General features: G+C 43.4%; 6 protein-coding genes across 7 annotated transcripts; all 6 read left to right on the top strand.

Annotated features, from left to right (window-relative positions):
• Positions 1 to 588: 588 nt before the first annotated feature.
• Positions 589 to 1,665, top strand: LOC145711648 (uncharacterized). Its single transcript, XM_081789335.1, has 3 exons — positions 589 to 1,199; positions 1,243 to 1,602; positions 1,652 to 1,665. The coding sequence occupies exons 1-3, from the start codon at positions 644 to 646 to the stop codon at positions 1,663 to 1,665; spliced, it is 930 nt and encodes a 309-aa protein (XP_081645461.1). The 5' UTR covers positions 589 to 643.
• Positions 1,666 to 1,713: 48 nt separating this feature from the next.
• On the top strand, positions 1,714 to 2,860 carry LOC145710529 (uncharacterized). Its single transcript, XM_081788300.1, has 2 exons — positions 1,714 to 2,384; positions 2,437 to 2,860. The coding sequence occupies exons 1-2, from the start codon at positions 1,737 to 1,739 to the stop codon at positions 2,647 to 2,649; spliced, it is 861 nt and encodes a 286-aa protein (XP_081644426.1). The 5' UTR covers positions 1,714 to 1,736; the 3' UTR covers positions 2,650 to 2,860.
• On the top strand, positions 2,861 to 4,210 carry LOC145711646 (uncharacterized). The gene is made up of 4 exons (XM_081789334.1): positions 2,861 to 3,126; positions 3,174 to 3,479; positions 3,536 to 3,790; positions 3,842 to 4,210. Exons 1-4 carry the CDS (start codon positions 2,902 to 2,904, stop codon positions 4,208 to 4,210), a joined length of 1,155 nt encoding a protein of 384 aa, XP_081645460.1. The 5' UTR covers positions 2,861 to 2,901.
• Positions 4,211 to 4,361: 151 nt separating this feature from the next.
• LOC145710514 (uncharacterized) lies at positions 4,362 to 5,646 on the top strand. Of its 2 annotated transcripts, none has more exons than XM_081788289.1 (5): positions 4,362 to 4,685; positions 4,729 to 5,053; positions 5,099 to 5,187; positions 5,232 to 5,456; positions 5,506 to 5,646. In XM_081788289.1, the coding sequence occupies exons 1-5, from the start codon at positions 4,392 to 4,394 to the stop codon at positions 5,566 to 5,568; spliced, it is 996 nt and encodes a 331-aa protein (XP_081644415.1). In that variant the 5' UTR covers positions 4,362 to 4,391; the 3' UTR covers positions 5,569 to 5,646. The 2 variants fall into 2 exon arrangements, with proteins under 2 accessions (XP_081644415.1, XP_081644407.1); XM_081788281.1 differs by having other exon boundaries at positions 5,499 to 5,646.
• A 4,181-nt stretch (positions 5,647 to 9,827) lies between these two features.
• Positions 9,828 to 12,608, top strand: LOC145700532 (uncharacterized). Its single transcript, XM_081777820.1, has 4 exons — positions 9,828 to 9,923; positions 10,700 to 10,777; positions 11,008 to 11,129; positions 11,774 to 12,608. Exons 1-4 carry the CDS (start codon positions 9,907 to 9,909, stop codon positions 11,983 to 11,985), a joined length of 429 nt encoding a protein of 142 aa, XP_081633946.1. The 5' UTR covers positions 9,828 to 9,906; the 3' UTR covers positions 11,986 to 12,608.
• A 609-nt stretch (positions 12,609 to 13,217) lies between these two features.
• LOC145701862 (kallikrein-4-like) lies at positions 13,218 to 14,298 on the top strand. The gene is made up of 3 exons (XM_081779081.1): positions 13,218 to 13,506; positions 13,722 to 13,866; positions 13,905 to 14,298. The coding sequence occupies exons 1-3, from the start codon at positions 13,484 to 13,486 to the stop codon at positions 14,280 to 14,282; spliced, it is 546 nt and encodes a 181-aa protein (XP_081635207.1). The 5' UTR covers positions 13,218 to 13,483; the 3' UTR covers positions 14,283 to 14,298.

Below are 14,298 nucleotides of genomic sequence, written 5' to 3'. Positions count from 1 at the left end.
AAGATCAGCATGGACCCACCTTAACACGCTTTGCGGAGCATCGAATCCCATCAGTCTGACGCTCAAAGAGTTCTTAACGAACATTGACTCGAATCAAGATTACACGGCCTGGGACGCAATCCGTACGCTGCGCAGAATCTGGCCACCGAGAGATTGCATCGCTGATGCTGAATATAGAGCCCTCAATCTCAACGACATCGACAACCGCCTCGAAAGAGGACTCGAAGATCCATCCTCACTTTACGGCACCACATACGAGAAACTCTTCTGGAAAATCCCGATTCCGAGAAGCTATGAGTCCGCCCGCACAACCGCGGGATTCAAACGAAAGAGAGCAAACGAAGAAGACGAAGAGCTGGAAAACAATCGAATCAGAGATGCAGGCCATGGCGAGCAAAGGGATCTTCAATAAACTCAGATTCCCAATCATAAACCCAGTAAACATTCACAATGATTCAATCACCGGCCCAAAATCCTTACCTGAATGGAGAGTCTACGAGACAGATCTGCTTCACAGAGTCATAAAAGTCCTAAATAACGAGATCAAGCCCGACTGGAGAGAACTGACGCTCAAAAAGAATCCGATTTCATCGCCGGCCAATGGACCCACAACAAAGACAACTGGAGAGCCTTAATCCATCAGATGCCCGAGAAAGTAAAGCCTCTCATCTACCACTTTGTCCACGCCGGAGCAGACCTATTTTTGAATCTCAAAAGAATACCGCCGAAGAAGCCAGTCAAATTCAAGCGAAAGGAACTGGTAACTATTTGGAAAAGAAACTCAGCCAACGCGGACACCCTTAGGAAGATGGACGGAAATTTCAAAACATGGTACAACCACAGACTTAGACTCTCAAAATTTGTGCCTCGGCCATACGAAAAAATCGGCAAGCGATTCAAGACTCTCACAATCCCGAGTCAGGAAGCTGTAAGAGAAAGAAGCGACGAGATTGCCCAACAAATTACCGACTGGTGCGAAATGGGCTCAGTAACAAGAGTCACAGAAGCCAAAGGATGCTGGATCCGCGCGGGATTCGTTCTGGTTGACAAGCCAGGCAGAGAGACAAGAGTCTGCTGGAACGGTGGAGTTCTCAAACCGCTTCAACTATACACGTTCCCGTGTAAATTGGAAGGCATTGGAACAGCGATTCAGATGCTCAAAAGAGGGGATCTACTGTACAAATTCGACGATAAAAAAGGTAAAACAGCAGCAAAACTTCAGAACCAAAAACTCAAATCTAGGATTCCACCAGCTCCCGCTAAGCGAAGAGAGCAAGAAACTCGCCTGCTTCGAATGGGGAGGCCAATATTTCAGAAACAATATTCTAGCATTCGGAATCCCAGCCGCGCCCGGAATCTACCAACTCATGAATCTGTGTGGAGTCAATTTCCTGAGGAAAAACGGAATCAAAATCACGCTCTATTTGGACGACAGACTCTTGGCTGTTACTCCGGAATCTGAGGAAGAACGCCGCCAGCTGCTGTCGGGAGAAAAAACCAGCAAGGAAGTCTGGGCAACGGTAGCGACGCTAGTAGCTCTAGGTGGCTATGTTAACATCGCGAAAAGCACCTTCGAGCCTACCCAGAGAATAGAATTCCTGGGTTTCATTCTAGACACGGAAAACGAGACGGTAGAGATACCAATTCAAAGATGGTCAGCCCTAAAGAATCTCATGAGAGATGCCGAGGCAGAGGCAGAAATTCCGACGCGGACACTGGAAAGAATCAGAGGCACAATGGCAAGCATGGCGGAAGTCCTCCCGAACATGAGAATGCTCATCCGTCAAACAACAATCCTCATCAGTGAAGCCATCAGGAATGAAAAAGAATCCTGTATTCTGACTCAAGAAGTCCGAGAGGAATGGAGACTTTGGAATCTTCTGGAAGAAAAAGGACTCAAGAGGCATTGGACCAAATTAAATCGACAAGAAACCGGTCTCATAATATACACAGACGCTTCTTCGCACGCAGGAGCCATCGTCATCGAGCACTGGAAGCTAGAAGAAAGATTCGCGTGGGAGCCGGACGTAGCAGACAAACACATCGGTATCAAAGAAGCCCTCGCGATCCAATACACACTCGAGTGGTACGGTCAGAAGCTTCAGAACAAGAGAGCGCTGTTCCTCTGCGACAACGACAGTGTGGTTCAAGGAGCGATAGCGGGTAGCAAAGACCCGGAAATGAATCGGATTCTAGTGAGAATCTGGACTCTGGCGCATCGCTTCAACATAGACATGAAGGTCGATTGGGTCAGCACAAAGAAGCAGCTGGCTGACGCTCCTTCCAGGGATTTGGACTCGAGGGAGCAAAAACTAACGGCAAATGGATTCGCTTATCTCCAATCTCACCTCCGGGATCCGCTCGACATCGACGTGGCAGCAACGGTAAGACTCAAACAGCGAAGCGGACTCGCAAATAAACTTCCATTCCGTTCAGCCACTCAACAATAAATGCAGAGACTTCATCGCACGCCGAGAGACGAAAGGAGCCTTTGGAAAAGACTTCCTAAGCTTCCCAATCCACGCACTTATCGGAAGAAAATTGTATGCGTTCCCGCCTCCGAAGATTTCTCACAAATACTACAACAGACTCACCGAAATAGCAACGCCCTGGGCTCTGGTGGTGCCATGCTTGAAGCCGAACCTGTAGTGGTAACACAGGCAAGACTCAAAGGCTACAGAATCTTTGACATACCGGCGGATTCCATCCTCACGCCCTCAAAAATAAAAACTGCTGAAGGCTACTGGAAAGTCGCGACAAACATCTCAACCATAAAAATTATTGCTAATAGACTCTGAAGCTCTGCAGCCTCTCTCTTAGATTCACCATTCATCCAATTCACGGAAAACACAAATCTGACTCTCAAACCCTCTGTTTTTAGACTCGGAATCAATTGAAAAAATGGCGGAACAGACCAAAACCCTCTCCAAGCTTCTTTCTGACCACACGAAGCTCACGGAGCAGGAAGCGAAGACGCGGGCGGTCAGAGTCCAGATCACCAAGGCAGCATTCTACGAGCATTCAAAGACTCAAGCTCAAACGGAAGAGGCTGATCGACTCATCGTGGAAATTGAGGACATCAGAAAAGACATGGCGACTCACGATAAGCTCACCGACTCCCTCATTGTAAGTAATCTCCACCAAACGCAGAAAGAACTCCCTCTTAATTACAGAAAGAGATCGCGGAACTCGAAGCCAACCGCGACAAGAGTCTCGAGATCAAAAAACGAGAGCCCAACGCCAAAAAGCGATCGGAGGAGGAAAACAAATTTTATGACCGTTGGAATCCATCGGAAATAGAATCTAAACTCCGCCGCCTGATTGCCGACAAGATGGAGCGCTACAGCCTCAAGGGGTCCATGTTCGCCCAAATCAAAGCTCGAGAAACGAAAATCACCGAGCTCTCCCAAAACACGACCGAGTCAGCAGCGGTCTTCAAGGAAAAGGACCCGCTCACGGGTGTAGAATCCTATTTCATGGTAAGAATAAATAGTAAAAAGAAAAAGAAAAAAAAATCTAACATCCTAATTTTCAGACTCAAGTCGGCTCAACGAGCCTTCCACAAGATGAAGGAGACTCCCTCCGAGACATGGGCAAGGAATTCCGAGCGTTCGTCACGGATGCCAAGACTCAACGGACCTTCAGACGAGAAAAGCTCCTGAAGTTGCTCGGAAACTACAAGAGAGCCATGACTCCCGAATACACCGAGCGGGCGATCATCGAAAGCGTCGTCGACGAACTGATTCGAATGCCGGACATGACCCGCAAAGACGCGCTTCTATCCCTCACGGTAAACCTACAATTCAAAAAAAAAACACACACGACTCATAATCCACTTTAGCCGCTTATGCGCCCAAACGTGCGCCACCAATTCGACAGAGCCATGACAATGAACACGACTCATCCGACCTTCAAGAAGATGATCATTAACCCCTGCGATGGTTCAGAGGACTGGCGCACCGAAAAAGACTCTAAACCAGGCCGTGGGCGTCGAGGAGGACACTCGAATGGCGGCCAAAGCAAGAAGCAGAAAACGGACCATCAAGGGGAAAATGCGAGCCCCAAATTCAACCCCGAAGGAAGCGGACATTCGGGAGGCCGAGGCCGAGGCCGCGGGCGAGGCCGACGAGGCCGCGGGCGAGGCCGCGGCGGTGGAAGCAATCAAGGAGGAGACACTAAGAAGTTCCAAGACCAAGGCGGAGTCGAATAATCCCAAAGACTCTCTTTAAGAATCAATCCACTTCTTAAGCGAAGAATAGCCCCTGGCAGTGCGCAGTTTTTCGCCTAGTTTCTCTCTTTCAAAACCACTGCCAATCTTTAAAAGCTTTTCACACTTAAAAACATTCAGGCCCTCTAAAAAGCTCGAGCCCGAAAAGACTCAATTCAGATTCATGACTTGGCTCGACTACAAGAATCTTCTGGAGCACTGGGAAGTGGCGGAAGCAATGTCTACCTTCAGCTACGACGAAGCCGAGACCGACGACGTGATTCAGCATTTTCTCGACAGGCTCCTCACCAGACCAATACTCAAGGCCTACGCTTACGAAAAAGGAATCACAACGATTCAAGACGTAATCGCGTCTCAAACGAAGAAGACTCTCACGGCCAAACAGAAAAGGAAGATCAAGACCTGGTGCGAGCACAGAGCTCGAGAATCAGCAGCCGAGACACTCCAATACCCCAAGGTAAATCAATTCCGCTCCCCTAGGCGATAACCCTTTCCTTAAGCAAGCGGAAGTCGTCGACGAGCCCGAAGCGATTCAGTTGTGGGAAGAGCTTATGAAAACAAACAAGCCAAAGCCAAGAGAAGCAGCTATCGCCTTCTTCATTTGCTTCACCACGGGTTCCAGAATGAAGGAGGCCCTCAACCTCAGAATCGAAGATCGCGAAAGCGTCAAAGAAGACGGAAAAGAATTCTGGCGATTCCACATCCGAACCAGCAAAACGGACCCATTCTGCAAACGCATGGAGACTCTCACCATTCCAATGGAAATGAAGCACGGCGTCCCGCTAGCTCTCGAGCTCCGAGCACAAGTGAGAGACCGAGAATCAGGTAAAATTCGAATCCGACTTACCCTAAGCTAAATTTTTTCGACAGGACTCGTCCTCAAGACTCTCGAAGGTCACACCAGAATCGCCTCGGACTACTTAGCCCGCTATGGAGCCAAAGCAGGACTCTCTAAGAAGGTTTATAACGAAAAATCCTCACGTACCGTAAGAATCCAATTCAGGTTTCCGCACATTCAGGCAGAGTCAGTTTCTACATCGAAGGACGACGCTCTGGCCTCTCTCAACAAACGCTCGCGCACACGCTCCGCTGGGCGCCAGGAAGCTCGATGCCGGACTACTACGAAAGATGCTGGCTTGAGTGCAGCAATTTGGGAGCGCCAGTCAGCGTCGCAAAATCAAGAGCCAGAAAGCGAAACGGAAGCGACAACGAAGACAACTCTCTTCAGGTAAAAACCTGCATGACAAGGGAGACTCCTTCATTTAAAAAGGTTTCAGATACCCCAAGAACCACAAGAAGCCAATCAAGAGCAAAAGAAACAGAAAACAACTGAAGCCTAGTCCACAGATGACGCTGTCAACATGAAAAAGAGTCTTTCCATCCTTTTTTCCTGCCAAATTAGAATCCTTAGACATCGATTGACGAGAATAACGAGAATGGTAGGGAGGGAATATTCCCATTACCATTGTTATTTGTGCGTGATTATAATACGAATCTAGGACAAGGGATTAGCAGCCCGCTAGAAATAGAACGCGGCAGGAAGCCTAGTAACCAGAGGCAGGGATTCCCAGGAGGCGGCGGAAGGTGTCAAAGGCGCCCGAGAGCACCTGGTTTCGAGCGGGTGCCCCGGAATCACGCAGGTTCATTCGAAAGGTTCTTAGCCTACAGCTAAAACCTAAAACGAGGAATTTTAAATCGAGCCTTTTTCTCAGCAGAAGCATTACCAATAAGACTCCTAGCTGAATCAAAAAGACTCTCCCGCCCACCATCCCTGAAATAAGCAGTACATGTAGGGTAAAACGAGCACACGCCCTACATACTGCCCAGTCCATTACCTTAGAAAGGCTCTTTCTCTACCACAGTATTGTAATTGCGCGTGCTCGGGAATATTCCCATTACCATTGTTATTTGTGCGTGATTATAATACGAAAATAGAAAAATTTTTCCTTGTCATCCGTAAAACATCTTTTTATCGAGCCTTACGTAAACTTATCCTTAATCTTTTTTCATAATCAAAAGCTTCATATCAACTTTTTATTTTTTGATTTTATCTTTTGATTATTGAAAGATAAAGGTTGAATTTATGTAAAGCCCAATAAAAAGATATTTATATAAAGATCATATCTTTACGATAAAGATAGTTTTTATTTAACCAAAAATAATATAGACAAACCTAAACCTTAGAGTTGAAATCAAGGATTATGTAAATTCCTCCTTTATCATTTGTTGAAAAACAGCTGTAACACATTCCTGTAATGGCCAAAAACAAATCAGCAAGTAAGCCCATGAAGTCTCTTTACTCTTCTTTTTCTTCTCCCAAATTAATTTTGCCTCGCTTCTTTTCATCTTCCTTTAAATTTTATAAATAAAAAAATCCGGTAAGTTTGATTCGATATTTCCGCCACTGCACCTAAAAAATATTCAGCTGCTTTTGAAAAAAATTTCGGCGGTGGCGGCAGAGCGCGAAAACCGAGAAATCACGAATCGCCGGATTTGAGAGGATGTACTCCAAACACCTCCAACTACTCGGCTGAAATTTGAGTTTGATCCCTTGGAGCCGATTTAAGAACCCTCGTTTCAATTGAACGCGGGGAGATTATCACGTTGAGCTAGAAATGGAATCGTGCTTTACCGTAATATTCTCTTAGGTCAAGGAAATTTACAAATCATTTAATTTTTTGAATTTTAAGCGGTTTTTCTGACCCTGACTCAGTTTTTTACACAGTTTGCCGAGCCTAGCGCAGCTCTGCTCAAAAAAGCTCACCTCAGCTTAGTTATGCAAATCTCAGGTCAGTCTTGACCAGAGTTGCAAATTTTGCTTTATTTTTGCTGAGCTGAGCTGAGCTTGCCTGAGTAAAAATTTCTCTCAGCTGAGCTGAGCTGGCCTATCAAAGAGGTTACTGAGCTGAGCTGGCCTTTTTCTGAGATCATTGAGCTTCGCTGACCTGAACAGACATTTTTTCAAGGTAGTTAAGCTCAGCTGAGCTGAGCAGAACCTAATAAGAGCTGAGCTGAGCTGCTTGATTTGAGGTGAGATGAGCTGATTTAACTATGTTTTTAGTAGTTAAATTCTGATAAAATCATTGAGCTGAGCAGAGCTGAGCTCAGTGATAATTGTCTGAGCTGAGCTGAGCAGAACAGATCATGTTCGAAAATAATTGAGTTGAGCTGAGCTGAGTGAAAGTTGTCTAGGCTGAGCTGAGCAGATCAGATCAATTCAAAAACCACTGAGCTGAGCCAGCTCAGCAAATTTGCAACTCTGGTCTAGACTAGTTAGGCGAAGGCGGAGCTCAGCTCAATTTATTTCATTAAATAGGTTGTCTGCAGAGCTTAGCTCAATTAAAAGCTTTGCTCAACGAAGATGAGCCGCAAAAGGAATCTTTGTCGATAAGATTCTGTTCCTACGAGAAGCTTCTTTTGAGGGTGCTACATCGGTTCGTTTAACGGTAATCGGGTTCTTGAGTAATATTGAAGTAATGGATGATTTATACTCCGAAATTATAAATTGGATTAACCTAAGAAAGCCGTATAAAAAGAGGCGTTGCCGAGTTTGAATATCATTCCGAATGATTCATTCGTGTCCAAATTTATTTATTCAAAAGAACGTTTTTCTGAAAATAAAAAGTCGAAGATAAAAAATCACTGGTAAAGAAGCGGATCTTGACTCCTGACACTGGTCAAGTGTCGGTTACCGGCTGGAACTTGTCGGACATGGCCTGTCTGATTTTGAAATGTCTCCACTCGAGTTTTCACTTGTCAGCCCAAATTTTGACTTCGAGTGGGGCTCATCTATTTCTTATCGCAACATCCTTATCGCCAAGGAAATCATCAACGAAATTTTCCAAATGCAATTGCAAAGTGAACATAAGAACCTCCTCTTTATATTTTTTTATTAACTGATTTGAATGATTATCAAAAAAAAACTATTTCAGCATTTCAAATGAGCCTCTTATGGAGACGAGAGTAGGCTCATTCAAAAGCTCTTACGAGGGGCTTTCTGAAGGCTACCAAGGTCGAGTTGGCCGACTTTGAGGGTATTCCTGGGAGATGACAAATGCTAGAAGTGCCTAGAATAGCTCGTTTATAGGAGTAGAGCTAGATCTTACTTTTGTCAGAGGCTTTTTATGGTTGGTCAAGGTTTTCTAGGAAATCAAACCCATCAGAGTTGGGCAAGCAAAACCGCAAAATTCCGACAAATCTTCCGAAGAGAAAGCCCGTTTTAAGAGCTTTCGAATGAGCCTATCTATATTTCGAGATCACGGCGAGGACAAATGTTATTTAATGGAATCGTAACCATCCTCCATCAAGATAGGCGCTATGTGTCTCGATCATTATGCTGATTGTGCTATCTTCTCATCACTCAATCGAAAATACGTAAAATGAGACGAGCCATCTTGCGGATTTTCTGAACATAAAAACCGGCCCAACCTGCGAATCTAGCATCGATTTCAAACTTTGCAAAAAAGAAGAAATAAAATGAATCCAGGAATCATTCTTTTGACTCTTATAACGACCCTTGATGCCTTTTCTTTCGGAGTGCAGCGGCATGAAACGGTAAGAAGAACATCTTTCTTTGCCCATAACTTATGCATTTTTCTTTAGAATCAACGATGCAATCAGCGCTGCCAGCGATCCTCCAACCCCTGGTCCGTCAAAAGCCTCCGACTCCATCTTTCAAAAAAGCTGCAAATCCACCCAAGCGACATTAAAATTCCCGGCGCTTTCGGCATTCTAGACATTGGCTCCTGCGCTGGAACTTGCAGAAATGGCGGACAATGCCATCCGGCCTCGAGAACGCCGATCATTTTCGAGGTTTTCGGAAAGGTAATCGAAAATTTTTTGATAACAAATTGTTCAATGTTTATGTTAAGCCATTCACGAGCGAGGAATATTTCATCATTGACAGCTGCTCCTGTGTTTCTGAACTGCATAATCCCCAGACTTGTAATTGACATAAAAAATGGCTTTTTCTGACAATGAATAACCTGATATTCATCTGTAAAACAATAAATAATTATAAAATATACTCCAGAATCGGGAAAATTTTTGACTCACAAGGGGGGTCCGCGAATTTTCGCGATATGGGCCATTTAATATGGCCCTACTTTGACGCTATTTTTGACCGACTTTTTTCGCTAAAATTTTTTATGCTTCTCGCCGCTGGATTTTTTCAACCCTTTTCGTTTCTGCAATTATTTCAGATTTCGCCTATCTTATCAGGTTTTCTCGCATCTTTGGTTAAAGAAATCCCGATTTTCGTCGACCCTAAACTTTATCAATCCGGCCTTCCATTTCTTAGAGGTCCAAGAAACGATGCAATTTTCAACTTCTCCAACTTATGAACTGGATCAGAAAATTCTATAAATCCTCCTCAACTCGAAAACTCTCAAGGGCCACTCTTTTCCCAAGAAGCAACTTTTCAGAATAAAATGACGAGGTTTCGGAAATCGGAAAATTATTTTCCAAAATGGCTTATTGCAATACGCAAAAAAGATGTCCGGAGAGCGGTCTATTTGGATTGTGTAAATTTGCAAATGCGCGGTTTAAAATTTAACCCGTCCGCGCCGCCTCAAAATCTCGTCCTTTTAGAGTAAATTTCGCAGTTTAATACACCGGCGTTCGTTTCCACTTTTTCTCTCGTTCCAGACAATCCTCCACTCCAAATCTTTCAGCAACAGATGAAAACTTTCTATGGGTACTGGCTCAAAATACCTTTCAACTAAAACTTTCATGTCTGCTTAGAGAAGATACTTTATCTTGGAAAGAATCATTTCTCTTTAATTTATTTTTCCTAACCAGCGAATTATGAGGATAAGGGTTAGAGTTAAGGTTAAGGGTTAGGGTCGCGACTTAAGGGTGCTCCCTTCGATTTCACTAAAAACTGAAGACCTTTTTTAGCCAAAAATTGCACGTAGAATCCATTTCTTATATCAAAAGATCATATTCGGACTTTTGGGAAATCGATGGTAGTACCCTTAAGTAAAAACGCAAAGCGAGCTCGAGCCGCTTTTCAAAGAATCGACAGACTTCCTCATTTCTTATCAAATATCCTTTGTTAAGGGTATCTCCTTCGCAATCTTAAAAACAGAGCTCTTGATTGATTTAAACAACCATTGAATCGTGACCGGAGTTTCCAAATTAAATCCGACAAATCTTCTTTTTTGATGAAAATCTTTTCTTCTTTTCCGTCAATGCACATACGAATAAATTAGATTACGCAAAAATACAAAAATTGAAGGATTAGATGGTATTTAAAACAATCGCTCAATAAGCCTGATTCTGTAAGATTTATGAAACCAAAACATAATCTTTTGGAAGATTATGCTGATAGAGCAAGTTTTCAAAATGCTCCTGGTTTGCGCGGCCGGCGAATTTTCTTGTCTATCTGCCGCAAATGACAATGCAAATAGCGCCAAATTTCGCCACGCAATGCACAATTCCCATTTGAATGCCCTCATGAGCCAGTAAAAGTGTTCTTCTCGCCCTCGTAGCCGTAGCTTCCGCGAACGATCCCGCCTGCCCATCCAACTGGTGGACCAGCCAATCTGGGTAAGAAAGAAAAACAATCAAAAATCCATTGCTTTATTTGTCGTCAGAAATGTCGACATTTCGAGTCGAAAATTTCGACCAAAATTTATAGACGATTCGACTTTTCCTCGATTTGTCGCGAAGCGACAAATTATTGGTTACAAAATTTGTCTCGTCGGCTAGACAATTGTCTAGTAGACAATTCTAGAAATCGTGTTTCTCTTGTTCCTTTCTTAAAATATTCATTTCAGAGCTTCCCTCCTCTGCGGCTGCTGTGCGAACGGATCCCCATGCGACATCAAAACCGGTCAATGCCCAGGCGGATGCGCTCCTGGCTACTCTGGACCTGACTGCACTGAGCCTACTTGCAACGGTAAGAAGATCGCTGGCAGATTGCCAGGCTTTCACGCAAGAATGTGTGAAAATTACGCTTGTGTTTGCCCCCTTGACCGGATGCTCTCTTCACGCATTATTTCTTGGCAAATAGATACGCGAGTGGATTTTTAAGATATTCAAAGATAGCGAAGTACTGTTCTTATTCAATTACAAGCAAGAAGGGATACTTTGTCTTTCAGACTCGGTTTAGCAACCTGTGTAGAAAACCTGAGTCAGGCTTTGAGGAGCTCAAATGAAAAGCCGCGTAGCGGCTTTTTTGAAAACGAAGCCGCGAAGCGGCTTTGCTGTTGTTTTAAAATAAGACTTATTGTAGTGCGAAAGCCTGACTCAGGTTTTCTACACAGGTTGCCAAGCCCAGCTTTCAGACGGAATATTTTAAATGTCAAACTTATTGATCAAGATCGATTTCGGATCTTGACTATTTGCGGAACTCTTGGAAACTGTGGGTTTATCGAACATTCGAAGAGCGTACGTAAATCTGCATGGAAATTTTTACGAAAAAAGCTATCGCTCAAGGACAATCCCGATTTGACCGCTTTCGGAACGCCCTGTTTGAGACAAACATAAATATTAGCACAGTGCTCAGCAAGATTCTTTTTCCGAGATAAAATTTCCTTTCAGATGTTTCTTGTGGCGAGGGAGTTGGTCATTGTTACAAGCCAAACGAGTGCGTGTGCGCCAAGAACTACGCCCAAAGCGACGACGGTGGCTGCCACTCGATGAGAACTGCCGGCCTCAAGGGTGCCTTTGCCTCGCTCCTCATCATCATTACTGCGATCACCATCTGCGGCACCATTCAGCACCAGCGAATGAAGGGCCGAACCCCCGAATAAAAAGCCAGCCTTGATTTTATAAACAAGACCGGTTTTCTTATTTATTAGTAATTTCTCTTTCTTAACCCCTCGATTTTTTGTATTTTCAAATGTCAAATTCTGATTGGCTTGAGATTTCCGCCAATCCGCTCCCTAGCAATCTGATTGGCTACATCACTAGCCCCTCGGATCCGCTTGGAGGCGCTGTTCAACGCGTCTTGGCTTCTGATTGGCTGGCGAGAAGCTTTAGCCAAACAGTTTTTGCGCATTCAAATCGCTAAATACAGTCAGAAAATGCCAGCAATGTCGAATTTTTAGGCTCAAAACTTGTCCCTAGAAAAATTTAACTTTTTTTCCTCAAAATCATGAGCCATCAAAATTCTGCTGGCACTCTTCTGTTTGTATTTTCATAACTGTATAACTCAAACAAAACAAATTTCTTTGCCTAAATTTCTTTTTGGAAAAAAAAGCTTTCTTTCTCTCCCTCTCTTTGCTTTATCACGTGACACTTTTTTTTGCTAGGACCCAAATTTTATTTAAAACTCTCTCTCTATATCTTCTTCTTTCTTATCTTATCCCGGGCTTATCCTCTTTTACTGCAGTTAAAAAAAAACTATCTTCAAATACACTTATTGATGCATCAATTTTCTTGTGTCTTTTGTTCGATTTTTGCATGCAAATATGATCGCAACTACGATTTTTATTATAACAATTGTCAATTGCAGGCCATAAAAATATAAAAAAGCCAAGTTTATAATAAAGTGAAATTCTGAGTTCAACTCGCTTCATTTCAGAAAAAAGCATTTCCGGTCTAAAAAATCACTCTTTTTTTATGAGAAAAAGCAGATAGGAGAGAAAAACGAGAAAAAACCATGCATCTACCGTTTATAATTTTCGCAATTTGTTCCGCCAGAGCAGAAGAATCAGATAATAAGCCAGCTGAATTTGCTTTTTATCGAAAAGATCAGCGGATAATCAGTAAGTTTTCTATAAAAATTGAGATTCTTTATTGCTTGGCGCAACCATGCGTGAGGAAAATTGCTCCCTAAGACTGCATCTTCAGATGGAATCGATGTTGATATTTCCCAATTACCATGGATGGCGCAGATTATTTTTGAAACAAGTGCTGGGACGGAACTTTGTGGTGGGGCGGTTATTCATGAGGAATACGTCATAACAGGTATGAACTCTTAAAAAAGGAAAATTCTAGAGATCAGCGCCCATTATATCGTTTATAGCTGCTCATTGTTTGGAAAACCTCTCAAAAAGAAACCTCGAAGATCTTTTCGTCGTCCTTGGCTCCACTGAAATCTACTCCTCCGCCCCCAGAAGCAAGAGAAAACAAGTGAAGGAAGTCCATGTCCATGAGTACTACAACAACAGAAAAATCATCAACGACATCGGATTGTTGCGAATTGAGCCAGCGGAGAAAGATCTGGTTCCGAAATTTATCAAAATAAAGGAGAGCGGATCGGAGGATATTGGAATCAACGAGGAGTGCAAAGTTGCTGGTTGGGGAATGACGTCGAATTTTGGATCAATGTAAGCGAACTCATTGTCGAGACTCTAGAACCAAAATTAAAAAATCATAAATTATAGATCGTTATTTTGCGTTTAAATTTTAAGTTATCCCTTAACTTGAATTTTTTGATAGATTTAGCGTTCCAATTACTGTCCACGCATCGTCTTTGTCTTCACTGAAATAATTACATCTCTAATCTACTAATTGCTGTATTCTATTGCAATAAATCCTTCAGCGCTCAACGCCTTCAAGCTGTTACAGTCAATCCACTTACTCACGAAGCCTGTAACAAAGCCTGGAAGCCAATCAAAAAAGCCTCTCAATTTTGCGCCCTTGGCGACCGGCCTCGAAACAGCGATGCAAACTCCGACAGCTGTCTGGTAGACAAGCTCATTTCTTCTTTCACAATTTTTTCTAGGGAGATAGTGGTGGGCCGCTCTTCTGCCAAATAGATGGAGAAATACAACTGGCGGGAATCGTCTCTTTCGGCGGAGCTAAATGCGGCGATCCAAAGAAACCAGGAGTTTATACGAGAGCGAGCTTTTTCGAGGAGTGGATTCGAGAAAAAGTTCCTATTCCAACAAGGTTTTTCATAAAAAACAGCATGAAACATTTCTTTTCTAGCGCTCCGAGCATAGAGACAACATCAACAACTTTGCTTGGACCAGAGTTGATTGATTCGAAAAAAGACGATTTGGAAACGAATTCCACCGAAGAAACAACAACTTTAACAACCGCAAACGATTCGAAAATGACTATGATTTCTATTTTGCTGTATGCTCTGATGAGTATTTGAATCGAAAAGACTTTTT

This window comes from Oikopleura dioica, chromosome 1, assembly GCF_907165135.1.
Source record: "Oikopleura dioica chromosome 1, OKI2018_I68_1.0, whole genome shotgun sequence".
Classification (NCBI taxonomy): Eukaryota; Metazoa; Chordata; class Appendicularia; order Copelata; family Oikopleuridae; genus Oikopleura; species Oikopleura dioica.
This window is presented reverse-complemented; position numbering and strand designations above follow the sequence as displayed.